This window comes from Aspergillus steynii, assembly GCF_002849105.1.
Source record: "Aspergillus steynii IBT 23096 chromosome Unknown P170scaffold_2, whole genome shotgun sequence".
NCBI classification, from domain to species: Eukaryota; Fungi; Ascomycota; class Eurotiomycetes; order Eurotiales; family Aspergillaceae; genus Aspergillus; species Aspergillus steynii.
The window spans coordinates 2,590,921-2,616,654 of NW_020194399.1; the positions used below are offsets into that span (position 1 = coordinate 2,590,921).

A 25,734-nucleotide genomic window follows, 5' to 3' on the forward strand; every position below is an offset into this window, starting at 1 on the left:
TATCGGCTATCTCGTCCCTCAAATACAATGATGCTTCCGTTGCCGATCAGGCTGTTCCTCGGTAGGCGAATAAGTGCCCTCAACGGATATAAAAGTTGAGGTATAAGTGCTCGATTATTCCCTTTCGCTGATGATTTCTTGAACATCGATATCGAGTTTCTTGCAAGACTGATTCAGTCACAACTAGTAATCTATATAGCTATCTCGTATCCCTGATTCCACAGCCTACTCTTCTATCCTGCCCATTATGACCGTTCCACAAAGCTGCACTGTGCTGGTCATTGGAGGAGGCCCCGCTGGTTCATATGCAGCAGCAGCTTTGGCCCGTGAAGGGATTGAGACGGTATTACTGGAGGCAGATAAATTCCCCAGGTCAGTTATCACAATAGGTTTTCTGGAGTCTCAATCGTATAGTAGGTTGCTGTCTGTTGGGCTCATCTCACGTGTGACAGGTATCATATCGGCGAAAGCACTCTTCCTTCCCTACGCCACTTCTTCAAGTTCATAGACTTTTACGATACCTTCAATGCTCATGGATTCTACCACAAGGTACTTTACTTATATTGTGCTTTTTCTTGAATCGTTAATTAATACGCTAACGCCACTTATAGAATGGTGCAGTTTTCCGACTCGCTCAAGCTCAGCCCGATGCCTGTAAGTCTTTCCTGCTCCTTCTTCCTAATTATTCCCATGTCCCCTATATGTACATTTCCACACATAAGCTAATATCTGTCAAGACACCGACTTTCTTGAGGCAGGCGGTCCTGATGGATATGCCTGGAACTTGATCCGATCCGAATCCGACGACCTGCTCTTCAGACACGCCGGGACTTGTGGCGCTCATATTTTTGACGAAACCAAGGTCGACGCAATCCAATTTGAGCCAGAAACTAATGAAGCGGGCCCAAAGTCGAATGGGGTATCGAATCCTGGCCGACCCGTGTCTGTCACCTGGGTCCGCAAAGATGGCACTTCTGGATCCATCGCCTTGAAGTACCTTGTGGATGCTAGCGGAAGGCATGGCATCCTGAGCACGAAATACCTGAAGAACCGGAAGTTCAACGATAATTTCAAGAACGTTGCTAACTGGGCTTACTGGAGGACTGACAAGGTATATGGCCCTGGGACGCACATGGAAGGTTCGCCATACTTTGAGGCATTGGACGGTGAGTTCGTGGAAGAGCCTATTTCACTTCTATGCTTAGATATCGGCCTTTTTGCTAAGGAACAAAACAGATGCCAGCGGCTGGGCTTGGTTCATGCCACTACACGATGGCACTCGCTCCGTCGGAATTGTTCAGGACCAGAAACTTGCGACTGAAAAGAAGCGAGAGCTGGGACGTCCCTCAACCTTGGATTTCTATAAGCAATGCGTCAAAATGGCGCCTAGGACTAAGGAGCTCCTCTCGGAGGCAGAGGTAGTCACCGATGTCAAATCGGCGTCGGACTGGTCCTATACCGCGTCAGCTTATCACTTATCAAATGCACGCATCTGCGGAGACGCCGGTAGTTTCATCGACCCTTTGTTCTCCTCGGGAGTTCATCTCGCCGTGATAGGCGGTCTCTCAGCGGCAGCTACTATTGCAGCTTCGATCAGGGGTGACTGTGATGAACAGACTGCAGGCTCGTGGCACTCCAAGAAGACGGTTGAGAGCTATACCCGATTCTTCTTGGCGGTTAGCAGTGCCACAAAGCAGATTCGCGAACAGCATGAGCCTATCATCCAGGACATGGACGAGGAAGGGTTCCAAAGAGCTTTTGATCTTCTTAGACCTAGTAAGGACTTTTCGAACCACCATACCCTAGTCCCAGTTCCAGTTCTTGGTTTAACCAGATTTTTGTTGTTTTAGTCATTCAAGGTACAGTCGATGCCGACACCACAGGCAAAACTTCCGATTCAGAAATCTCCAAGGCACTCAAATTCTGCTTCAGGGCATTCACATATGTCCCGCCGGAACAGAAAGACGCACTGTTCGAGAAGCTCACGAAATTGCAAAGTGACGCGACAGCGGCGAATGCACTCGACGATATACAAAAACATCTTACGGCGGACGAGCTGCAGGTGCTAGAGACACTCCGAAGTAGGCGTATGATTCGTGAAGACCCCTTCGAGATGGATAGCTTCACGCTCGACACTATCGACGGACTGGCGCCAAACTTAGTACGCGGTAAACTGGGGCTTGTTAAATCTGGGCAGGCCAAAATTGATCGGGCTCATTTCTTTTCGCCGCGATTTTTGGATGGTAAGGGCCCGGAGATTCGGGAGGGAAGCGTTCATCTACCCACGTCGAAGGTTCAACTTTGTTGATTATTCAGTCAAACAAACGGGATGAGAAGTAGCTCACTGGCCACAATATCCATCAGAGAAATCTGCGCTCCGGTTTCAAGCAGTTTTATTTTCAAGTAAGAGACATTTGTCTGTTTGATTTCGCTGTACTATTTCCAAATGTTCACGTTTGCTCCTTTCGGCCGTGATCCGAAGATTGGGTGATTCAGCTAAAGATGGGTTCATCGTTCATCTGCTGAAGATCTGGAGGGCAACGGGACCTATAAGCTTAAAAACGCACTTGAAATTGTCCTTTTTGCTTCAGAAGTCTCCGAGTAGTTGGCCGATTCCGACGTATGCATACGCCCGAAGACGCATGGGAAGAGACCCAGCGTTTGGGAGCTATTCCTGCCAGGACATCAATGGGTTCAAGTTTGTTGAAACATCACAATGCATGATTCAGAGAGTATTTGCTTTGATTTATGTTGAGAAGAGTATGTGGGTGGCTTGTTCGGGCCCTGGTTTGCGGATAGCTTTAAATCCATGGGGCTCGCTATTGCCGGCTCAAGCCTAACTGGAAATACAAAAGTGAAGATTGCTACCATGAGGCAAGCGGCCAGGCATGATATTGCTAGCAACTAAGTCATAGATGGAAACTATTGATAAGCCTCTTGGTATCATCAAGAACTGCCAGACATGATGGAACTCGGTCAGGGTGATTACAGCTAGAGCGGTAGTATGATGGACAATCGCGCGCCGGTGGTGACTGATGCCAGTTCCTCTGCCGCTCTTCTAGTTGAAGCACGAAAGTCATAAAGCAATTTCCCCTCTGTGCTTCTACCCCATGTATCTCCGACTTTATGATTTTGCGCATCGAGTCTCGCCATTCTGAAGGCGTGATCTCAATAGTGAAGGTCGGTTGTGCAGAGGGTGAACCAGAAGACGATTGCCCAACTAGATGATTGTTGGAGATATCAAGATGTTTTCTCTGTCTTTTGCTCGTGGCTTGCAGCTCCTCTTGGTCGATTTGCTCGAGTAGTCTGGCGTAACATTCTGCGATGCAGGTGGTAACGACACCCAGTATTAACCCGTTCTGGATCACGGAAAAATATCGCAGAGGACACTGATCACACGTGGCGACGCCTAAGGCCTTGTCCCTGCAATTTCGAAGAATAAGCAAGTCATCCGGGACCACCCATGTGGTTTTGTTTCTCAGCTGCTCCAACAATAAGTAAAGCACGGATGGACAGGCGCATTTGTCGGTCTGGCCTGGGCTTGAAGGGTTGGGGAGAAAAGCGGGTGGTTGAAATTGATTTTGCGGTTGCGTGTTACTATGAGTAAAGTAAGTAAGCAGCTGTCCCTGACTACAGTGATGGAGCGCTCAAGACCATACAGATGATAGAAGTCGTCTAGATACGGTGCTTCGGAAGTGATCTCGGAAGCTATATCAATGGGGCGAGGGATAGGCCCTTGCAATGTAGACTCGCCACCAACCGGAGAAAGTAGAGAGATTCCCTGGCCATGGCTGGTGGTGGGCCCGGTCAAGCTGGAATGGGCCGAGGGAGAGGGAGTAGCAGGTGCAGTGGGTTTAGGCTGTGAGATCTGCTGTCTGGATACGCGTCGAGTTCTCGGCCTACCCATTTGAAGTCGACGCGAGTATGTACATTCATGGTTGCGCGAAGAACATCGCGAACAAATTGGATGCTCCCCGCTGCATCGGAGCTTTTTCGTTCCTGTAGCCAAGCATCAGTAACTGGAGGGATGGCACGGGGCAGTTATCAGACGCACTGCAATTATCACAGGATTCCCTGGCCTGTCGTGGATCCATCGCCACTGTGCTGTGCAGGTCAAGCGTCCAGCGAGGGCAAAATTATGGTGATAATCAGACTCTGCGGATGCAGCGAAGTCAGCATGATTTCCGAACATCCGAGAAAGCGGGAAACCGGAGAGCCGTGGATGTATATCGACTAGTACTACGCCCAGAAAGACAAGACGCATCCTACTGTCAATGACCTAAGATTTACGGCGCTCATAGTGGGGCTCTCGGACACAAATAACCAATGAGAAACGCGCCGAAAAGAATGAATCTATAAAACCAATTTTCGAGATAGTATCCTTCGGGTCACTAGCCGATGGAGCAAAGCATCGACCCGGAGAGAATATGGGCAACTCGCGAAGAGCCCTCGGAGAAATTCATTTCTCGTGGACTTTCGCTGCCCGGAGCCACGAAATAACATGAAGCCGAGGCAAAGGCATCTCCAACTCCAACGCTGGCTGGGGAAGGAAGCTCAAGGTCATTTCGGCAATTGCGGAAAGTATACTGCAATTATAAAAGATTTTTAAATGCAGCGCATCCTTTCTTTCTTCTGGTCTATAACATTTTACATACCCCTTTGCTTTGACTTATTTCTTATTCTTGAACTGCCGAGCCTCCCTTTCGCGTAATCAATCGACGACGATATACTGCAGAGGTTTCGAATTCCTTAAACCGACGATGCAACTCGACCCCAAGCTCGACCGCGAGCAGAATGACTTGGAACATGCATCTCCTCAACCCGACCAGGTCCCCGATGGGGGCTTCATAGCATGGGTGCAGGTTGTCCTTACGCACATCGTCTTTTTCAACACCTGGGGCGTCGCCAATGGCTACGGAATCTTCCAGCAGTACTACACCCAGACACTTGGCCAGTCAGGGTCATCGGTATCATGGATCGGGAGTGCCCAGGTGTTTTTTCTTTTCATCGTTGGTGTTGTCGCGGGGCGTCTTACCGATGGTGGGCACTTCCGAGTCATCTTTACCTCTGGTGTTTTTCTTCAGCTCTTGGGCCTTTTTATGACCTCGTTAGCGACAAGATACTGGTCAATTTTCCTCGCTCAGGCTGTTTGTCTCGGAATTGGCAATGGCTTTACGTTTTGCCCAGCTTTGGCAGTCCTCTCTCAATACTTCAAAAAGAAACGAGCCTTCACCGTTGGGCTAGCAGCTGCCGGCGGTGCGGTTGGTGGACTTGTATATCCAGTTCTGATCAACTGGCTGGTCTTCAAGAATGGCGTTGGTTTTGCATGGGCTTTAAGGGCTATGGGTTTTATCATGATGGGCATCTATATGCCATGCCTGATATGGTTCAAGCCTCGTCTATCACCGCGAAAAAGCGGCCCCTGGATAGATAGCTCCGCATTTTCCGAGCTGCCATTCATATTCTTCTCTCTGAGCATGTTTCTAAACTTCTGGGGGCTTTACTTTGCATTCTTTTACCTGGGGACCTTTATTCGTGACCAGGTGGGTGGTGTCGAGCCAATTTATCTATTGATGGTTCTAAATGGAGTTGGCGTTCTTGGACGTGTCGTTCTACCGATCATCGCAGACAGGTGGACCGGCCCTCTCAACATTCTAATCCCGACTAGCATTGCCGCGAGCTTGCTTGTATACTGCTGGGCGGCTATACACTCTGTAGCAGGATTGTATGCCTTCGCTGTTGTGTACGGCTTCCTTGCCGCTGCATTGCAAGCTCTGTTTCCGGGAGTTGCGACCACAATGACGCCCCACCCTAATAGGACGGGAACTCGAGTGGGAATGATTCTTGGTTTTGTGAGCTTTGCCAATCTCACCGGGCCAGCAATTTGTGGTGCTTTGATCAGGCAAGAAGATGGAAATTATTTGGGAGCTCAAATGTTTGCTGGGTCTTCTATCCTCCTTGGTGCAGTTATGGCCTTAGCAGCCAGGATCGCAAAGGTTGGACCATCATTAGACGCAAAAGTATAGATTCAAAACTCTTATATTTGTGATCAGTCCACTTTAGCAATATTCACCGCACGATGCCGCCAACGCGATCTGCCATATCAGGGCTTTTTTTCTCTTGAATGAAACATGTATACTAAGCTTTCGCCTTTGATATCGGCACAAATATTACTAATTCAACATTTCATCTTTCATCATACACACGAAGCCATTCTTCAGGCAGAGACAAGTGGAGGAAATGGGAATGGGTCCCCTGGCACATTCTCACTGAATGGCCCAGAGTGGAAATTTCGCTGTAAGGACCTACAGAACAAGTTTCTTCTTCACTTTACAGAATGTTTTTTCCACCACTCTCATGTGCATAACAGCTATTAGATAAAATCATTTATACTCTACCACAAGTCAGGAAAACCTTTTAGGTACCAGACGCGATTTTATTATGGGTAGACTACGGCAGGGCCACCCTCGCGGATCTTCGCGGACCCTCTCAGGGTTAAGGTCAAGGTCCATGAGATTCCTCAAACAAGGCAAATATAGACAGCTCGTGGCTTGCATTATTTATGATAATTCTGGCTGTATCTTCGGGTATTCTGCTTACACGCTCTCAGGCCTATAAGATAAGTTAGATAGAGGTTCACTTTAACTGCTTCATCCGAAGCTCATACTAAATGCAGAGCCATTGATAGTCATATCCATCAAGAAGTTTCGACCGTTTTCCGATATTCTGCTTTACGCAAAATAACAATATCTTTCGTCCAAACTGAAACATTTCCTGTTTCTTTTAATGGTCTATTAATGGGGGCTAGCAGCAATTGTGGGGTACGGCAAAACTTGAGGTAGATTCGGAGGATCGGAGGCTTAAGACCAATCGGAGACTTTTGATGGACTCGGGGGGAGACTTTATGTCTTGATGGCAAATATTCTACTGCACTAAGAAGTGTCGATCCTTCCTAGTGAAGGGCGATTTATTTGTATGCTGTGGAATCTTCGTGTGATACAAGGTCTCCCTGGCTTGAGCATTTCAACGCAGCATAGTTCCCGGATTCAAAATTCTAGGCGTTTACTCTTTGTCCCCTGCCTTCTTCATACTGCACAGCGATTCACGATGGTTAATTCCGAGGCGATTACTCTCAGTCAACAAATTGCGGTGCACTCGCTGAGCCCGGGGTGCTTCGCTTCAGTATGCCATCCAGCTAGGCTGGGGTCCCTGACCTCAACCGCCTTTGGTGGAAGTTCTCTGGCAATTGCAATCAGCGCCGCATTTCAACAATCTCGCCGAGACTTTCACCTCTATTCTATCGCTGGTTACTTTATTCGACCCGCGAATACCGATCGCAAGCTTTTCTGTCAGATTGAGAACGTGAGAAAGAGCAAAAGCTTCGAGACAAGAGAGATTCGCCTTACCCAAGAAGATGAACATGGAATTCGCAAGATCTGTCTCATCGCGTTAGCTGACTTTCATATCGTGGAGCCCAGGTCCATGGTAAGCTTCGCTACAGCCCCCGAGCTGATCACCTTGCCTGAAACCACCAGTGAGCAGCCTCTGAAAGGCCCTTCTCAAGCCTCCTGTTCTGGCATCGATCTTTACCAGGATATCGAGAAGTTTATTGAAATGAAACCGCTTTCCCCTGGTCACGGTCTATTCCATTCACCAATACATAAACAGGGGATGCTCACAAGCAATCTCCCGCCACCCTTCCCCTGGCCGATTCATGCAGAAAGGTTTCGAGCTCGCAGTCCTCTATTCGGTGAAGCAGAGCAGATATCTGCTCTTGCATTCTATATGGATAAAGGTCTCGCATACATCCCTGCCTTACATCACGGGTATCATCCGTCCGAAGCGGACGCTTGTGCAAGCTTGGACTTTTCTCTCCGTTTTTTTGAACATGGGCTAAATCTCGAAGAATGGCATTACACAGAACAAAAGGGTTTTGTCGCGAATCATGCAAGAGTCTACAGCGAGGGACGGGTATGGGACTCGAAGGGTCGACTTTTGGCAAGCATGACCCAGCAGACTATTCTGCGCCCGAATCCACGGATAAAGTCTCGATTTTAGATCATTGGTTTCTTAAGGAAAGTTCAAACCTTGAGATTACTTGGTAGGAAAATGCAGCAAATATACAACATGACCAAGTCTATAAATATATCCTCTCCGAACGTTAGTTGAGTACAATCAGTCCGACTCTGCATTCGACCTCACATCCAACTCATAATGCCTGATCGCACTCAGTTCTGCATGGTTCCCCGGCCCCTGTACTTTCCGTGCCCACTTCTCCTTATAATACCCCGACGAGGGGACCAGATCCGACTTCACCTGCACCTGTGTCTGCGTGTACTCCTTCCCCTGCTGCGTCTCGACCTCTCGCAGCCTCCTCTCCGTTATCCTCTGCTTGCGAATCGCCCATCCCATCGCCGTCAGCGCCGCCACGAACGCTGCTCCAAGTGGCGCACCAACTGCCGCACCCACTGTTCCCTCACGACAAGTCTCGTTCCCGGATCTCATCTTTGTTCCATTCCCATTCCCAGACGCCGCGCTCTCACATCTCCCTGTCGCTGCAGGCCCTGTCTTCGTCTCAGTCTCAGTCCTATTGGAACTCTCATCCCCCTCCCAAAGGCTTAAACTCGGACTCCCAATCGAATAATTCGGGATCCTCAAACTCTCATTCCCGCAGCACTCGGGACTAGCCCCAAACCTGCGACAGCAGACACTATTCGGCGCACACGTCATCACCTGCCAGTTCCAGACCTGCTGGCCCTGCGTCCAGCCCTCCTCGGAGGCTTTGCCCTTCCAGTTCGTCCGCACGTCGGGGCAGATGAGTGGGCACGAGCCGTCCATCCAGCTGCGATCCGTGCAGCCGGATATGTACATCAGGCCGTTGGCGGCGAGGCAGAGGCCAGATGGCTCGAGGCAGACTTCAGTGTCGGTACGGGTGCCTGATGTGGAGTTCTTGTTGGGGTTGTGGAGGTGGCAGCAGGGGGAGTGAGATGAGCTGGATGAGCTGGATGGTGGTGGGCGGCAGGGGAAGAGGCCGGGGTCGGAGGTGCCGTCCATTTGGTAGCAGGTTCGGGAGTCGGAGGACTCTGCCATTGCGGTCTGGAGGGAGAGCAGGAGAGGTGTTGAGAGGAAGGTATAGAGGAGGTAGAAGCGCATCTTGGTGCTTACGATTGTGGTTGAGCGTCGAGCAGAGTCGAATTGAACGCTGACAATGGAATTCGGAAGAGGTAGACGCACTAGAGGGGGCTTTGTCGGTTGAAGTATGTATCCCGTTCCCTCGGGGCAGACTAGAAGAACTAACCCTCAGGTCAAGCCCGATACATACCCTTGCCTTTATCCTTGACAAATACCTTTTCTACCCTTCAAGTTTCAACACTAGACGTGACTTGAGTATTTCCCATGCAGATGAAATGAACCCATCTCAAACCCAATAGCCAACCACATCAAGTTGGTAGAAGACCCTACAGCCAAGCCTAGCTAAATACGAGGCGCAGTGTCCAAGGGGCGGAAATGGAGAGAAGGGCGATCATTGTGCCGCGATAGAGTCAGACACGAGTTGAGAACATGCAGAACGCGAGGCTACATAAAGTCAGACCAGGTACTTCGTATAAGACAGGTTGCAGCCTTCATGTCAGTGTCGCGGGATTTTAACTCTCGTCAGTATGGGTGTTTTGACTCCTCGAATGGCTGCCCGCTTTGACTCTACTTAGCCATACCTCTATTCCCCGGCATTATCGATAAAAATGAGTCTGGCTGGTACCCAGATAGCGAATATTTCCTTTGGAAGAGAGGTTCGTTAATCACTGAGAGGATCTGTTGTTGTCGATCTTTTCCTCTTTCTTCCTCTCCCGCCCCCACTGTATCCCTGTCTTGAAAGGGTCCTAGAATGGGTGGTTTGAGACATTGTGCAGTTTTCTCTGTTATGGGTTAGGCGTTCTTCTGTTTTTCCTTGCGCGATTGTCGATTAGAATAGGTATTGTGGACGGCGGATCTCGGTGTTTGTCACGCTTGTACTCTATGTTGCAATGTTGGATGGCCATGCCCAATATGGGCTGTCCGCTGGGGTCGCGGCCTTTTCATGCAAAAGGGACATCCGTATTTAATCTCCTCGGTGTAAACTGACTGATGTTGACCTGATATTGATCTAGGCTATATCCGTATATCCAGTCTCGACCATCATGACAGGCCAAGGCACATTTTGAAGCGATGTCATCAGTTGATTCGGCAGCCCCACCGGTTTTTCTCTACATCTGTACCTGAATTTATAGATTCACCGCAACTGGTGTCGGAATTCGGAATTAAATTGGCTCCTCATTCTCATTTTCAGCGATCTTATTTGAGATGAGAGGGATTCCTGATGAATGCTTTCCAGTTCTGTATTCTCAGTTTTCGCTTTACTAGATTCTCCATTACCACCTGCCCCATGCATGATATATATAACCCTACCTTACATCTCATTGTCGAATTTCGAACCTCAACTCACCATGCACGCTTTCAAATGAATATGCATCCTCTAAGAAGCTTTCCGCGGTAGATACCATCCCTCCAGATGGCTCAGGAGCTGCTCGTCTTAGGGCTTGATTGACCTTGTGCTTTTGTTGTGCTGCTTTGCTCTGTTTGTCTGTTTGTGCTGTTTGCTCGGGCTGATCTGTTTGGTTGACATGCTGACTAATTCCCCGCAACGGGAGTCACCGCCGGAATAACTATCAGCCGACCCGACGGCGCGAGAGAACAGCTGGCGTCACGATCGTCTAAAATGTCCTTCAGTCCAGTCGTTCTCTCATCCAGTCTTGCCTCGTCTTCTGCCATCCCTTGACCCAATTCTTGTCGATCCTTCACATCTCCATCGCACTCCATCCACAATGTCTGACCAGGTGCAAGAACTCCTTAACGTCCCTCGGGAATTCCTCAAGGATGGCATGATGTTCATCAACCGAAGCCAGAAGCGTGAGTTCTCCAGTCTGCGAAACACGCGACCATCGCTAACCCGGCATTGATCCAGCCGACAAGCGTGAATTCATCAAGATCAGCCAGGCTGTCGGTACCGGCTTCCTGGTCATGGGTTTCATCGGCTACATTGTCAAGCTGAGTGCGTCTCCCCCCTTATCCCCCTGATCACGCGGTGGCTAATGCGATTCGACAGTCCACATCCCCGTCAACAACGTTCTCGTCGGTGGCGCATAAACATTTGATCGATTCGGCTCTTGATACCAGCGGTGTGTAACGGGACAGGCGAACGGCGGATCGGATTTCGGACCATTTCACTCGTGCCAATGGATGGGACGCCCAGAGGATACCTTGGCCACGGTCTCATAATATTCATGACTTGTATTGCATTAATTGGGACGTTAAATGCCGACCACTCGAGGGGGATAGTCAGTCTTTGAGGACTGCACCTTTATTGTGGTGGTCGGCCCCCAGGCGAGATACCAGGTTTTATTTTTTTTCTACCCTCCAGGTAGTGCGCTTCCGTTCGACTGTACATAATAATTTGTTCTTGCTTCTGGAAAATGGAAAAGCACTAAACTTGCAATTTTGGTCTTGGAGCTTTGACTTGGTGACTGCTAACAACTCCAGAATGTTCACTCGACCCTGACAGTTCCCGTTTGCCTCCGATGCCTACCTTTCAGATGCCAACGCAACCCTCACTGGTATTGCGCGCCGCAAATTTTGACTTCTTATCATGGCTCAGATTCTGCGATGAGCAGAACATCGCTCTAACGGAAGAAATTGTCGCTTTGAGTTTCAGGATGTCAGCTGGATGACCAGAGATCGAAGACGGGATGTCGCCAGGAAGGAAATTGAGTGACCCACGGATTTAGAGCTTGGAAACTTCACATCCTCCGGCTTCTTGGAGCAAAGCGCCTGAGCTTTGGACTTCGTTGTGCGCGAAACACATTCTGATGAGCCTGATCATTTCCTCCGCTGCACTCGCCAGTTAGCTTGGACGCTGCATGTTTGCTCGTCGGACCTACGGCTGATTCTTTTCGCTGACGCGTCGTCGTCGCGACCGTTGATCCGTGTATACTCCAGAATCGTTTCAACTCGTTCCCGTCGTGCTTCCTCATACAGCGCTAGCCGGCGGGCAATATCTTTTGCGGACGTGCCCAATGGTAGCAAGATTGCGAGGGACACCGCGTCTTCGATCGCCATGGCTCCTCCTTGGCCCATATCTAAATACTTAGCATGATTGCCAGACCAAGCGGAGTCAACTCGAAACTCACATGGTTGGAACGGATGTGCAGCATCTCCCAGAAGCGCCGAGTGTCCTTTTACCCACGAAGGTAGAGGTTCCATGTCGTATAGTTCCCACACTTTGAGATCATCACCGGCATTCTCAACCAGTGCTTTCACGCTCGGCGGAAAGTCGGAGAATCCCCGAATCAAGGCCTGTTTGTTACCGCTTGCTTGCCAGCCTGCACAATTCTGTCAGTGCTGGACCTTGCAATTGAGACTGGGTGGCGCACCTTCGCCCAAACCCCCCGCTTCTGACGTCGGCAGGAATCCGCACAGATTGAAGATCTGGTTGTCCGAGCAGGGATACGCCACTAGTCGTCTGTCGGTTGCCGCCCACTCGATAAATGTTCCCGGGTTGCGAACAGCTTCTGACGTGGCCTCCATGTTTTTCAACTGGGTCACGGGCAGAAGCCATCGGAGGGTTGACTTGCCCACCGGTTCGGGCGCGGGAGAACTGGGGGCTATCTTGTTTCGAAGGACAGACTGCAATGCGTGAGCTTTAGCTCGGATCAGCCCTCGTGGAGAGAGTACATACAAGTAGTCCATCTGCACCGAGGAGTAGGTCGCATTCGAACGTGCGTCCATCGTCCAGCGACACTGAAGGACGAGCAGACATTATATCAATGTTAACGATCTTGCATTCTAAATGCAGGGTCGCCGTCTCCAGTGCCTTTTGCTTTAGGTGGTTGTGCAGATCGACTCGGTGGACGAGGTACCATTCCTAGTTCATCGGTCAAATTCCTAGCTCGACTTGATGGTTGATAATAGTGGACGTACCGCCTGCCACTCATGCCTGATCGGCGTGAAGTCTCGGTCATTCTTAACATTCCCTCGATGATCATATTGTTGCATCTGGCATAGCAAATCTGATCAGCACCATCCTCAACACCTGGATTGACTTGTAGGGAACATACCCGATGAAGCAACGTTCCTCCGAACTCACTAGGACTGATGCCCATCCATTGTAACAGCGCCGTGCAGTTCGGAGGCATATAAATCGCCGCTCCTGTCTCGCGCGCGAATCTCGACTTCTCTAAGATCTACCAAATCGAAGGTTAATGACTTTCCGGTATTTACGGGCAGGATATACAAACCACAACGCGATGTCCCTGCTTTCCTAGGGCAATGGCGGCTGTTAGCCCGGCGATCCCGGCACCGATGATGAGCACATCGAGGGGATCTCGCTGTCTTCGTGGAATCGTCATTATGAGGTACTCGCAATCTCTGCTGTGTGCTTTAAAACCAGCCGATTCAATTTCTTCCAATTTCTTATCGCCCAACCCAAACCTCCTATATATCCCCTATACTAACTAACGGTGGATCCGGCCTCGGCCTTCGGGCGTCCGACTAAGCGGCTTCGGAGATATCATCGCCGGCATGACGAGAAACACGGAAATTCGGATGGACTTTGCCGCCTTTAAACAGCGCTTTACCTATTAGAATTACTTGCAGAAGTACAACGGAGAGGTGGGTGGGTCGATGTGCGTCTTTCACATTGAGGCCAACGGAATAGCCCGCTCGCAGACCGGTGTTACTCCGCAAACCAACGCAGCTAACATACGATTTGCAGAACGACGTCGCTGGCGACGGGTTGATTCGGTATGCGAGCAAGCAGTATTTTTGATGTGACGCTAAAGCCCACAAGAAAGAGTGGTGGAAGATGTGAGTCATGACTGACTGTATCTGATAGGATGAGTGACATGTACCTCGTCGCTGCGTATGGGCAGTATCTCCGCCGAAAAAGACCCATACATGCTACTTTTACAAAATGAGAGCGGAAAGGACCAATCCGAAGTAAAAACCAAAATTTATATACCAGACCAATCTATATCGAAATCTAATCTATATACCAAACGCAAACATATCTCCCCAAACTAGGTAACATGTTCCTTCTCCTCCTCCTTAGGAATCCTCACCCAAACCACCGTCACCAACGCAGCCAGCAGCTGACATCCCAGCGCAAACCACCAGATAGCCCGCAAGCCCTTCAAGCCGACCTCGCCATCAGCACCCATGTCGACCTTCGTTCCAATCGCATCCGCCACACTAGTGATAATAGCCGACGAGAGGTTCTGGTTCGTCACCAGCAGACTACCCGCACTACCCTGGTACGAGCGCGCCACATTACTCGTAATGAAGATCGACGCCGCTGCGAACGCCAGGTCCGGGCCGAAAGTGACCAGCGCCACGCCAGGCAGCGATAGCGCCCAGTACGTGGTATTCGGAGTCTGAGGGAGGAAGAAGGCCGGGCCTAGCGTGAAGGCGAACATCGAGGTCGCGTAGATATAGTGGCCCGGGACGAGATGCAGCGTGCGACTGACGACCCACGTTGCGAGGACGCCGACAAGCGCGTTAGGGATGTGATACAACGCAACGGCCAGGGGCGTGGCGTGCTGAATGCGCAGCCAGAACTGCACGGCGTAGAACTGCCACGCGCCAAAGAAGGACCCGAAGCCGAGGAAGTAAGCGATCATGAGCGGCGTGAAGCCCTTGGTGCTCCAGAGGCGCGTGGGGATCAAGGGTCGAGTGACGTAGCGCTCGGCGATGAAGAGCGCGATCAGGAACACGATTCCCAAGGCCGTCAGGACACAGGTATACGCGGACCACTGCGTCACAGAGCCCTGGGTCAGGCCGAAGAGCAGACACACGCAGCCAAGGATGGCGAGGATGGCGCCGATGTAGTCGAATTGGCGCAGGGAGGGGGCCTCCTTGCCGTCGGCGTCGGCGACGGGGCGCAGCGTGGGAATGGAGTAGTAGGCGGCGACGGCGCAGAGGCCCGTGATGATGGCGTTGGTGCCGAAGATCCAGGGGAGATGTTGGTGTAGAGCGCCGCCTTCGATGGCGCCTAGGGAGAAGCCGAAGGGCGCGCAGGCCGCCATGGCTGAGAAGACGCGGTTCTTCCGAATTCCAGGCTTGTACACACGGCCAAGGATGCTCATGCTGCCAGAGACGAGCACGCCGATGGCCAACCCCTGCATGGCGCGCACGATGAAGAAGAGCACGTATCGCGAGGGCTGCAGGGAGAATGCGCCCACGATGTTCCACACCGTGAGCCAGAGGAAGGCACCCACCATGAGACTTTTTGGCGGCGTCAAGTCGGATAGCGAGCCCGATACCACGACAGAGATGCCATTGGCTACGTTGAACGAGCCGACGAGCCAGGGGAGCTCCGTGTTGGAGATGCCGAGGGCCTTGCGGAATTCCTCCTGGGGAGCGAGCACGTCGCCCAGGAGGAAGGAGAACAGCATGAGACCGGCGGAGCAGACTATGATGAGGACGATTTCTGCACCAAAGCTGCCGATCTCCGGTGGGATGCCCTGCGATGGCCGTGGAGGAGGAGAACCAGATTCGTCGGCGAGCCCCGGCGTGGCTGAGGCTTTGCGGTGGGTGAAATGACCCGGTAGTTCGGATCCCTTATGCTGGTCGAGTTCATATTCTTCCTGGCGACCGGGGATGGCGTTGGGGAAATTCTTCAACACGTCCTCTTGCACGATGCCCTTCGGGTTCAGCAATGGATCGGGAGTCTGCGCCCCCGTGGCCGGAGTGGGAGGTGATTGATAGTTGTAGTTGTTCAAAGAGAACGAGGAACGCGCTGACAGAGGAGCTGAGTCGACGCCCTCCTGGTTCGTGACGGTGACCGTCGGGGCCTTTGCAGCCTCACCGGCCTTGCCAGCATTGGAGGATTCTCCAGGCATGGTGGAGGCAGTTCAAGTATGAATCCAGTTGTGGATTGTACTGTAAGTGAGAGTGCTTAGAGCATGTGGCTGAAAATAACTATAGATCGTGCTGCGCGGAGCTGAAAGTAATGGCACAATTCCCCCCCCCCCCCCCCATCATCATCTCGGGGGATAAGTTCTAATATATACAGCGTCCAACGAAATCCAACCCACCCACACCGAGTGGCGAAAAGCTCCAACTGAAGCTGGGGAGATCCACCGGGCGATAAGATTTTGCATGGTGCGGTGGTCCCTGGCGAGAATTGCGCGTATCAGCGGCCGTCGGAATGTGGGCCTCTCGACCATCACGTCAATCTCGCTGGATTTTGATATCCGACACGGAGGTCTTCTTCCACTACTGCTGCGCTCCTTCGCCAGGGTGCAAGGGACACTAGATGGCTCTGCCCTATCGGGCTTTTCAGGCGCAAGCCTCGCCCCTGCTGAAATCCACCGCGGCCTCGACACGATGCCTCTAGAGATAGCAGATGTGAGATAATGCGATCCACCAGCACACCGCCGTTAACACGTCCCAGTCCCCACGTTCCAATAGGAGCTGGTCCGTGGTATTGCTTGCGGAAGACGGTTTCCGGAGTTGAGTCCATGCTTAAGGCTGTACGCTGTATAGGAGCATTTGCATGTGGTTGTACTGGAGGGCTGAGCCCTATCACACCGACTTTCAGTCGTGTTGGTCGGGTTTTTACGCTGCAGGTGACTTAGTCGCAGTATTCCTGGCTCATAGATCTGCTCTTATGTTTTTGGTCCTTTTCTTTCGCTTGTAGCGTTTCTGATAATTTTCGGAAGTGCGGAAACCGGCATGCCGATGCAGATGCTAACAGATTGTCTAAAAAATTAACCGAGATGGCGCGATAATCAGAAGGATTATGCCTAGAGGTCTTGGTTTCTAGACCTGCTCCAACCGAATCGAAATTAACACTATAGGATTACGACTCCAGCTTCTTTCAAAAATCGCGAACATCAATGACCAGCAATGACTTAACATCGCGCCGAATCCAGCGCCCGACTGGAGTGGACTCCAAGTGATCGCCAATTAGTCTGGATAATCTGCGCCCGCGACGAACGGCAATCCCCTATGACGATCTCCAGCTCAGGGAATGGATTCACATTCATTATTCAGAGCGATGGGAATGCTAGGGACGCGCGAGGCCCAACCCCAATAATTAGACATCTTACGTCAACGACTCGGGAGATCTACAGGCACGCCTTCATTGGGATAATTAATTAGACTGAGCTTCTTGACGGAGCAAGTTTCGCATGTCCTGAATTTCAAAATCTTGCACCTCCTGATCCTCGCAGCTGAGACATGCATGATCGACGTTGTGATTATGTTCAACGGTGACATCAGCTTCCGCGTGGATGGACGCAAGGAGGCGATTTGGAACTATCGAGGTGATCTGCATCGGCATTTGAACAGGATGGAATACTTCATTGTTCGTTTAAGGAAATGAGCGGACTTTTCGACATTGTCAGAAACACGAACTCGCAAGGCACTCAGGTGCCATGGAAACGAAGCAGAACTACCTAAAGCAACAAAAAAAGAACCCAGATCAGTACCTTACTTCGCAGCCTTTTCCTTCTGCACTCCCCCCTTCACCCCCCCGTTCGCATCGACATGAATCCCCCGTAACACGTACCCATCCTCCTGCGCCTTCTCCCACTGCTGCCGAATCGTCTCTGCCCGCTCCGAATTCCTCTGCAAAATCCGAATCTCATACTGCTGCGGCACTCGAATCGCCCCCTCCATGAACCCCTCGTCGCTGATATCCAGCGGCACCTCCTTCCCGTCATTCCCAATCGGTGGCCGAAACTCATACGCCCAGATGATATTCGCCACCGCCAGAAACAGCCCGTTCTCGGCGAGGTGAATGCCCGGACAGATGCGCCGGCCGGCACCGAACGTGAAGTGGTCGCGCGCGGTGACGTCTCCACCAGCGGCGTAGACGGCGGACCGATGAGGGTGGTTGAGGTATCGCTCGGGTTTGAAGCTGAAGGGGTCAGCGAAGAAGGCCTCGTCCCAGTGGAGGTTATTAATGTTGGCGAGCAAGATTGTGCCCTTGGGGATCGTGTGGTCGCGGTATTTGATGTCTGCGTCCGTCATGCGGCGGAGCCCGGTCGTTGCGACGGGGCATAGGCGCAGCGTCTCTTTGATCACGGCCCGGATGTATGGCATGTTGGGCTCGTCGTCGAGTGTGGCCATGCGTTTGTTGCCGAGGACGCGGCTCACTTCCTCGTGTGCGGCGGCTTGGGCTTCTGGGAAGCTGGCCAGGTACCGGATCATGCCGTTTAGGGCACTGGCGGTGGTTTCGGCGCCGGCCTCGGGCACGGCTGGGATTGTTAGCTTCATGTAGCCTTCTAGGGGAGAGAGAAAGGGGGTGTGAGAGACTAACCACTAGCCAACCAACTCATGGCCTCCTCCTCCAGCCCAAAGTCCTTATAATTCGACTCCATCAGGTCCTTAGCGAAGCACTCGGGCGCCGTGCCCTGCGCAATCCGCTCCTTCAGATTCTCCCAGTGTCTCATCTTCGCGCCGTGCATGATCTTCGCCATGGCCTTTGCCTTGGGCCAGGACGGAAACAAGAACCGCGGCAGCCAATTCAGCGGCGGAAACACGTCGATCCAGAAGATGCCCGGCCGCAGGATGATCGAGAGCATTCGCATGTTGCCATACACGTCACGCACCTCCTGGCAGTCCCAATTCGGGATGCGGAGGCCATACGCGGAGGTCATGACGATCGAGAACGTCATGCGGCGGATGTGCATGTAGAACGCCGTGCTACTGTCCTTGCCTGCCTCGCCGGACAGGTCGGATAGCAGCTGCTTGATCTCGAACTCCTGGCTGGGGATGAAGGCCGCCGAGGCGCGTGGGCTCAGCAGCTGCTTGAGGTAGTAGTGCAGGCGCTTCCACTTGGCGCTGTAGGTCATTGGGAGGACGCCGTGGCCGCGAAGACAGTATTCTTGCGCGATGGGCAGGTGCGGCTTTCCTGATGTCACGGCGGCCTGGGGAATGGCTTGTTAAGGGGTGGATACAGTGAAAGAGGGAGGGACATAGATGGGTGCCTACCTGTCTATCGAAGATCTCCTTCACGGCGTCCCGATTGTTGAAAAACACCCAGTCATACCACCCTACCCGCACCTTGAAGGTATCCCCGTACTTGGCCGCCCATTTGTTCAGCAGCTGGCGCGGCCGGGTAGGTAGATCCAGGCCGATGCCCACGAGAGGCCATCCAGACGGCCCCGGAATCCCAGCCATGCGGGTCTTCGAGTACCTTGCCGCGAAAAGCAGCAGTTGAGAGATAAGGCACACACACACAAACCCCACGATCGTGGACGGCTTGAACACTGCGGCCACCGCCGTAGCGGGAACGTGCAAATCATGCGTCTTGATACTATTCATGATGCTCAGGGGTAGTGAATCCAGCGTCACGAACTGAAAGAGAATATACAGAGCCATCAACGCACAGCCCGCAGACCGCAGAAACCACTTCATTTAAGCCCTCCCCATCCCTCCCCATGAGTAAACAACCCTCGTATTCACATCCGAGGTTGACTCCATCTCAATCCCGTATCCCGGGATCCCCGTACGCGTGATAAACCTGAAGCTCTGAGCCTACACGCAGAGCTCATGCCGCATTCGTGACACCGAGCCCTACCATCTCGCCCTCGCTAGGGGCTACTGCATCGAGACGTGGTCCCGAGTAGTCATCCGCGGAGTTAAAACGCGTTAGAGATTAGAGATTCGAGATCCCGGCGTCTGCACGAAGCCTAGAATACATTCGTCCAGGGTTTCCTCCCGCCATCTCGGAAGCATGTTCGCAGGTTGAATACGAGATGCTTGCTAGGTACCTTTCCCGGAGTCCTGGTACTTCCGGATTAGGTTGCTGGTCGTTGTTAAAGACCTCTTGGCTGGGATGGGCTGAGTTGAGTTGAGTTGCGCACGCGAACGAATTCGAGAGACATTTCCAAGGTGATGTATGCTTAGAGTGCTTGCCACCACCAAGGCCGGGGGTGGTGATCTGAGTTCGATGGTCCCCTTGGGTTCGATCATCTATGTGTCGGACACATGGTTGTCGTCAACAGTTGACGTGCCAGTGTGGCTTGGGTGTGGGTGTGCCAACCATGCGCAGGGCTGGGGGACCGGATCTTGCTAGCTGGGTTTAGTGTTACGTGGGAGTGTTGATGGAGAGTTCAAGCTGAGGGATTGAATGGTGGATGTCGTTGGATGTTTGGATCGTCGTATGGATGGTACCGCCATGTATTAACGGTTGGTAATATACGGTACCGGTCAGAACGTACCAGACCATACTGTATATTACCAGAAACCGTTACTTACACTGCATCAGATGCGAGGAGATGAAGAAGCATAAATCGATCCTCATTGACAGAACCACTCCTTGATTGACGTAAGATAGTCACATTCTGGCAACCTCAGCTCACCAACCTGCTTTTCAACCCAATAACCTCCCTCCCATCGTCATTGACCCTCCTTCCGACTCCGATCATACCTCCAAGCGGCGAAAAACGGCACCAGCAGGAACATCGCACCACCCGCCATAATCGCCGCGCTGAACGCCTGCAGACCCAAGTAGCCATTCCCACCCCCATGGCCCTCCAATACGCCAGCAATCGGCGCTCCAATCAACACCCCCACGCTCGTAGCAAACCACTGCATGCCCATGCGCGTGCCGATCATCGCCGGCGACGGCGACACAACCGGGTGCGCGATAAGCAGCGGATTCGCAGAGATAAGCACCCCGGAGAAGACGCCGAAGAGGACGCAGAAGACGACGAAGGACGGGAGGGAGGTGATGCCGATCCAGCCAAACAGCAGCGCCGCGGACGCCACGACGCTCGTGAGCAGGATCAGCGCGGGGCGGAATCGCATGGTGAGCATTGCGGAGCCGAGACGGCCGATGGCGGACCCGGCGTTGAGCACCGACACGAGGTAGAAGCTTAAGTCGGTGGAGGTGTGCAGGGCGTGGGTGGCGAAGAAGGGCACGTAGAAGAGCGGGATGAAGTAGGCCATGAACATGAGGAAGTTGGCGATCGCGTACGCGTCGAAGTGCCATTCGCGCAGGGCGTGCCAGTGGATGAGCTGGCGCGGAGATGTGCGCTTGGGCTTGGTGGTGGCTATGAGGAGCGGGACGGCGATGCAGGAGCAGGCGAGCTGGATGAAGCCCATGGTGCGGACGGTCCATGGGAAGCCGATACGGGGTTGTAGGCGGATGAAGATGATGGGGAAGAGGACGCCGCCTGCTTCGTGTCAGCTCTTGTGTTTAGGATTTGGACAGGGGCTGGACGGGAGTACCGATGCTGGCGCCGGTGGTGACCATGCCCACGGCGATGCCGCGGCGGGTCGTGAAGCTGGTCGAGACGAGAGATAGGGCTGGCACGTAGATCAGGCCACTTCCGATGCCGCAGCAGAAACCTTGGGACAGGAGTAGTTGGTAGTACTGGTCACAGAGGCTGAGCATCATCAGGCCAAAGGTGGTCAGGAAGCAGCCGAGGGTCATGACATGCAGGAGGAACCCTCGGTCGAACAGCGGGCCGGCAATGACCCCCGTCGAGATGAGGAAGAAGGCGTTGACGGTGCCGATCCATGATAGACGCGAGGGCGAGCTGTCACTGAGCAGATGTGCCTGGTAGTACTGCTGGAAGGCCCCATACGCAGTCGAGAAGCCCCAGGTGGTGACAAACAGCAAGAAGCCGGCGAAGACGCCCACCCAGGCTGCGAACCCGCCGTTGGGCGGTGGCGGAGTGACCGGAGCAGCGACTGGTTCCACAGATGCGTTGGCCTCGGTATTTTCCTTGGAAGCAGAGGATCTTTGCTGGGTGGAAGCCATTGTAGAGGGCGAGTGCAGTGACGTGCAAGATTTGGCAGTAGTTAGGGCTAACTGCGATGCCGGGGGATTCTAGAACAATATAAAAGGACTGCCATCCTCAGCGCGAGGAAACTGCTGAATTTGAGCTGCGTGAAACCTGCTTGCTTTGAAATCGACCTCGGCATAATTTTTGGATTTGTCTGTCATCTCATAAGCCAGGGATTAGACTCCTGGTTCAAGGGTGCCATGGCGCAGTCTTTTCTGCACTTCCAATCGCTGGGCGTCCGCACTTGGTTGCGCTGCCCGGAAAAGCCGCATCCCGGCCAGTTGGTCGTTATCTGCACCTGGCTGGGGGCCTCGTCCAAGCATATCTGCAAGTATGTCGATCTGCATCGTGCGGTCGCCCCGCATGCGCGCATCCTGTTGATCGAGTCCGAAGTGGCCATCCTGGTCAGCAGCTATGCTCACCAACGCCGTCGGATTCAGCCCGCCGTCCGGGCAATTTACGACACTCTCGCCGAGGGTTCCCACGCACATCCACCCAAGATCCTCCTGCATACGTTCTCCAACGGGGGCACGAACACAGCCACGCAGTTGCTGATCACCCTGCGCGAAACCCTTCACCAGCCATTGCCGCTGGTCGGGCTGGTGCTGGACAGCTCGCCGGCCAAAGGCACGTATTGGAAATCGTACGACGCCATGGTCTTCTCGCTGCCTCCGGCCGGTCGCTTTTTCGGTTCCATGGTGGTTCACTTTCTGCTGGTCTTGCTGTATACGTGGATTGCCTGTGGGAACGAGAACCCGGCTTCTTTGATGCGGCGGACCCTGTTGGATGAAGAGACGGTTGACCCAGGCGACGAGATGCGTGATGTCGGAGTTAATGGGAATATTTGCTATCTCTACTCCGAGGCAGATAAAATGACGGACTGGCGCGATATTCGCGACCATGCGGAGGATGCGCGGTTGAAGGGATGGAATGTGCAGGAGATTCGGTTCGATGGGAGTGGTCATTGCGCTCATATGGCCCAGGATGAGGCAAAGTACTCTGCGGCTGTTCAACGGGCATGGGATTGGAGTCTGCCGAAGGCTTCGAAGCTTTGATTGGATTTTTATCTACTGGTAGAAGATGCTCTCACTGTATTTCCTGGGTGTGTGGTACTGTCACTCGAGATAAATCTAGATAATCGTTCTGGATCATGGCAAGATACTGGGAATCTCATACACTAAATATGGCACTTTTAAATACACATATGTCTCTTCTCTTGGAAACATAAAACAGTACGCAAGTGAATTCCTTTCTTATCAGACACACAAATAATACGGAATCTTCCTCGGATCAATCGACCTCCAAATAAACGGCATCCCCTCAGACAGCCCCCTATCATCAAACTCCCTTGCCCGAATCAAATCGCTAATCTTCAACATCTGTTCTCGAAACCGGGACTCGGCCGTTTGCACCGATACTTCAGTCCGCGAGAGAAACTGAACCCCCGAGAACATCTGCGGAAGATTGCCCTCCTGTTCGTCCAGCAAGGGACGATTGAAACGAACCAGCAGCGATGCCTGCTTGATGGCTTCTGTTTCATTGTGTAAATATGGCATCAGCGAGGTTATGCTTCCTTTTGTCTCAGGCAGAGGACGGTTGAAGGATGAGGGATGGAGGGGGAGAATTCCAGAGACTTCGCCGACGGTGGCTCCGTTGAGAGCATGATGCGCGATTCCGGATAAGAAGGCCATGTGGGAGAGGATGGAGGTGAGAGATTCCCTGTCCACGAGAGGTGGCTTGAAGAAGTCGATGACTTCGGCCTCGTCGTTGGCTTCGACAATCCAGGCTTGGAGCTCGCGGTCTTGCATTAGCATCTCCTCGGATGGATAGTACGATGCTACGAATTCGCGCACAAAGTCCTGTATGGCATCCATCATGGGGGATACGGTTGAGTAGTATGGGAACGAGCTGAGTTCCGGTCCGTACTTGCAGTCGATTAGATCTCGGTCTGCTAGGTCACGGTGGAATTCAGTCGCTCGGAAGTGGCCTGCGTGCGCCCAGTATGCTTCCGTTGCAAACCTGATGCCAGCAAAGTTTGGCAGGGCAAATGAGCTGTCGTAGAAGCCTCCCTCGTTGAACAGAAATTCTGTCCCGATGGGACGAACCGCGTATGCCTGGTACATTACTAGAACGGTTAGTAGATTCTAGGGAACTGTAGATCAGCGCACTTACAGCGATCTATAAACCCTCTCACAGGATGACGAGCGCTCATCGTCCGGAGAGCAGCCTGATGCACCGGCTCTGCCACGTCATGGGTGTTCGCCAGGTGATACATCTGCGAATGAAAGAGGTCGTTCATGCTAAAGGCCATCTTTGCAAATAGCCAGTCATTCTCATCGTCCAGGGGAGTGTAGGTCAGATCACGACCCATGTTGGTCTTGATCGCCAACGGCAGAAACTCCCCCGAGTACGGATGAATGAAGAAGTAGGCTGTGCAGGCGGCCGTCCAGCGGTTTGGGGTCTGAGAATACCTCGCCTGGTAGGAGTGGTCTCCCTTGAACAACCGACCTTCGTCATGGAGGTCCGCGAGTGTCCGTCCCGCTGCCAGATGCCGCACGACTCGGTCTTCTACCTGGAAGGGAAGGCCGTCGTGGTGCGGATGCAAACGACGCACGACATATGGGTTGGTTGACAGTCTTTCCATGGAGAACAAAAGGTCCTGCGTCCAATTGCTCAGCATGCCTGGGGCCACGCCGTCGGGAACAGTCGCGGTCCACTGATCTTCGTAGATCGCCTTGTAGCTTGAAAGATCCCTAAGACCACCTTCCTGTCTGATAGTTAGCAGTCATTCCAGATGAATCTGTTTAGGGCACATCCTCACCTGAACAAGCGCTGCAGCCGCCTTCTCCAGCTCCGGGTAGACATTTTCAGTCACGTATTCTACGTCTTTGAACCATAGATATCGATCGCGGGCCACCATGGCATCTCCCAAGACTCCTGTCGGGAAGGCAGAGGTATTCCCCAGAAGAGGTGGTCCATAGAGGTAGCCCTCGCGAGCGAGATGAATCTCTGCCATCCGCTCCCAGGGCTTGGGATCGAACATCGGCAGGGAGTACTGGGTGCCTTCATCCCCAGGTAGAGGAACCGATACCGACAAGACAGACTGGGAGGAGATCGGACTTGCAGCAGCAGGGATACATCCAACCAGTAGGCTGATAGTGGAGATGCGTGATGTCTTCATAGTGGATAGAAATTCATACAATCAATATGCCCTCATTGACGATCATAGAGTGCAGAAACAACACCCCACGTAGTATATATCCACCAGAACCCCTGGCACCACGGTTCTTGTCTCCTCGTCCTTGTCCGACTCGCACTCCGCGGAACGCACCCGATGACAGCTCGACATTCCGATTCTAGCATGTGGTATTCCTGATCTAAACTCCTTCGTATCCAATTTAAGCAGTACACTCAGTCTCGAGGCACGGGTTCTCGAATCTTATCCACATGCACCCAGTGCGAGAGCCACATACATCAGGCGAAAGGCTGATGGGAGCCAATACTCAATCCCGAGGAGCGCGAAGCAGATCGAGGGATGGTTTCTTTGTCACCGGACTCGATCCTCGACGTCGTAACAGGATATCCAAGTTTACAATGGCATTGACAGACCCCGCGGCGGTGCCTGACAGCCAGTCCAACGTTAGACCACGGCGCAACACCCGTAAATACCATACATCCGGTAAATACCAACCGGGATACGAGAATAACGAGAGTAACTTTCGCCCGTAACGCCGCGTCTGACCCGTGATAGTCTGACCCGTGATAGTCTTCTGGCGGGAGCAGCCGACATTCGCAATGCAGAGCGCATCCCGAGGAACCCTGTGTCGGGGACTTCTGGGTACGAGATGTCCTGAAGAGGAGGTTACTGGATTGAGGAATTGGTCAGGCTTTGCCGCGCCAG

The 25,734-nt window shown here is 52.6% G+C and overlaps 12 protein-coding genes across 12 annotated transcripts; 5 read left to right on the plus strand and 7 right to left on the minus strand.

Moving 5' to 3' along the window:
- Nucleotides 1-247: 247 nt before the first annotated feature.
- On the plus strand, nt 248-2,308 carry P170DRAFT_472143 (NAD(P)/FAD-dependent oxidoreductase; the record flags this gene model as incomplete). The annotated part of the gene is made up of 6 exons (XM_024852913.1): nt 248-372; nt 453-549; nt 612-654; nt 738-1,166; nt 1,237-1,776; nt 1,851-2,308. The coding sequence occupies 6 exons, from the start codon at nt 248-250 to the stop codon at nt 2,306-2,308; spliced, it is 1,692 nt and encodes a 563-aa protein (XP_024707537.1).
- A 601-nt stretch (nt 2,309-2,909) lies between these two features.
- Nucleotides 2,910-4,258, minus strand: P170DRAFT_488779 (Zn(II)2Cys6 transcription factor domain-containing protein; the record flags this gene model as incomplete). Its single annotated transcript, XM_024853976.1, has 3 exons — nt 4,055-4,258; nt 3,660-3,999; nt 2,910-3,597 (listed from the first exon to the last, which is right to left on the minus strand). The coding sequence occupies exons 1-3, from the start codon at nt 4,092-4,094 to the stop codon at nt 2,910-2,912; spliced, it is 1,068 nt and encodes a 355-aa protein (XP_024707538.1). The 5' UTR covers nt 4,095-4,258.
- Nucleotides 4,259-4,760: 502 nt separating this feature from the next.
- P170DRAFT_352811 (putative monocarboxylate permease) lies at nt 4,761-6,026 on the plus strand (the record flags this gene model as incomplete). Its single annotated transcript, XM_024843940.1, has 1 exon — nt 4,761-6,026. One exon carries the CDS (start codon nt 4,761-4,763, stop codon nt 6,024-6,026), a length of 1,266 nt encoding a protein of 421 aa, XP_024707539.1.
- Nucleotides 6,027-7,107: 1,081 nt separating this feature from the next.
- P170DRAFT_444272 (thioesterase family protein) lies at nt 7,108-8,058 on the plus strand (the record flags this gene model as incomplete). The annotated part of the gene is made up of 1 exon (XM_024850623.1): nt 7,108-8,058. One exon carries the CDS (start codon nt 7,108-7,110, stop codon nt 8,056-8,058), a length of 951 nt encoding a protein of 316 aa, XP_024707540.1.
- A 117-nt stretch (nt 8,059-8,175) lies between these two features.
- On the minus strand, nt 8,176-9,153 carry P170DRAFT_462242 (uncharacterized protein; the record flags this gene model as incomplete). Its single annotated transcript, XM_024852086.1, has 1 exon — nt 8,176-9,153. The coding sequence occupies one exon, from the start codon at nt 9,151-9,153 to the stop codon at nt 8,176-8,178; it is 978 nt and encodes a 325-aa protein (XP_024707541.1).
- A 1,706-nt stretch (nt 9,154-10,859) lies between these two features.
- Nucleotides 10,860-11,533, plus strand: P170DRAFT_377854 (translocon subunit SSS1; the record flags this gene model as incomplete). The annotated part of the gene is made up of 3 exons (XM_024845420.1): nt 10,860-10,944; nt 11,000-11,086; nt 11,141-11,533. The coding sequence occupies 3 exons, from the start codon at nt 10,860-10,862 to the stop codon at nt 11,179-11,181; spliced, it is 213 nt and encodes a 70-aa protein (XP_024707542.1). The 3' UTR covers nt 11,182-11,533.
- On the minus strand, nt 11,491-13,533 carry P170DRAFT_377857 (FAD-dependent oxidoreductase). The gene is made up of 9 exons (XM_024845421.1): nt 13,329-13,533; nt 13,149-13,274; nt 13,012-13,086; nt 12,770-12,955; nt 12,465-12,717; nt 12,222-12,413; nt 11,973-12,170; nt 11,812-11,922; nt 11,491-11,733 (listed from the first exon to the last, which is right to left on the minus strand). Exons 1-8 carry the CDS (start codon nt 13,437-13,439, stop codon nt 11,816-11,818), a joined length of 1,248 nt encoding a protein of 415 aa, XP_024707543.1. The 5' UTR covers nt 13,440-13,533; the 3' UTR covers nt 11,491-11,733; nt 11,812-11,815.
- A 575-nt stretch (nt 13,534-14,108) lies between these two features.
- P170DRAFT_453692 (MFS transporter) lies at nt 14,109-15,929 on the minus strand (the record flags this gene model as incomplete). The annotated part of the gene is made up of 1 exon (XM_024851380.1): nt 14,109-15,929. The coding sequence occupies one exon, from the start codon at nt 15,927-15,929 to the stop codon at nt 14,109-14,111; it is 1,821 nt and encodes a 606-aa protein (XP_024707544.1).
- A 1,594-nt stretch (nt 15,930-17,523) lies between these two features.
- On the minus strand, nt 17,524-19,362 carry P170DRAFT_462245 (cytochrome P450; the record flags this gene model as incomplete). The annotated part of the gene is made up of 4 exons (XM_024852087.1): nt 17,524-18,293; nt 18,356-18,965; nt 19,030-19,234; nt 19,277-19,362. 4 exons carry the CDS (start codon nt 19,360-19,362, stop codon nt 17,524-17,526), a joined length of 1,671 nt encoding a protein of 556 aa, XP_024707545.1.
- Nucleotides 19,363-20,439: 1,077 nt separating this feature from the next.
- P170DRAFT_507086 (putative MFS monocarboxylate transporter) lies at nt 20,440-21,808 on the minus strand (the record flags this gene model as incomplete). The annotated part of the gene is made up of 2 exons (XM_024854445.1): nt 20,440-21,218; nt 21,274-21,808. The coding sequence occupies 2 exons, from the start codon at nt 21,806-21,808 to the stop codon at nt 20,440-20,442; spliced, it is 1,314 nt and encodes a 437-aa protein (XP_024707546.1).
- A 225-nt stretch (nt 21,809-22,033) lies between these two features.
- On the plus strand, nt 22,034-22,920 carry P170DRAFT_453695 (TMEM53 family protein; the record flags this gene model as incomplete). The annotated part of the gene is made up of 1 exon (XM_024851381.1): nt 22,034-22,920. One exon carries the CDS (start codon nt 22,034-22,036, stop codon nt 22,886-22,888), a length of 855 nt encoding a protein of 284 aa, XP_024707547.1. The 3' UTR covers nt 22,889-22,920.
- Nucleotides 22,921-23,089: 169 nt separating this feature from the next.
- Nucleotides 23,090-25,014, minus strand: P170DRAFT_350708 (putative arachidonate 5-lipoxygenase; the record flags this gene model as incomplete). The annotated part of the gene is made up of 3 exons (XM_024843818.1): nt 23,090-23,958; nt 24,006-24,600; nt 24,655-25,014. The coding sequence occupies 3 exons, from the start codon at nt 25,012-25,014 to the stop codon at nt 23,090-23,092; spliced, it is 1,824 nt and encodes a 607-aa protein (XP_024707548.1).
- Between the last annotated feature and the right edge of the window lie 720 nt (nt 25,015-25,734).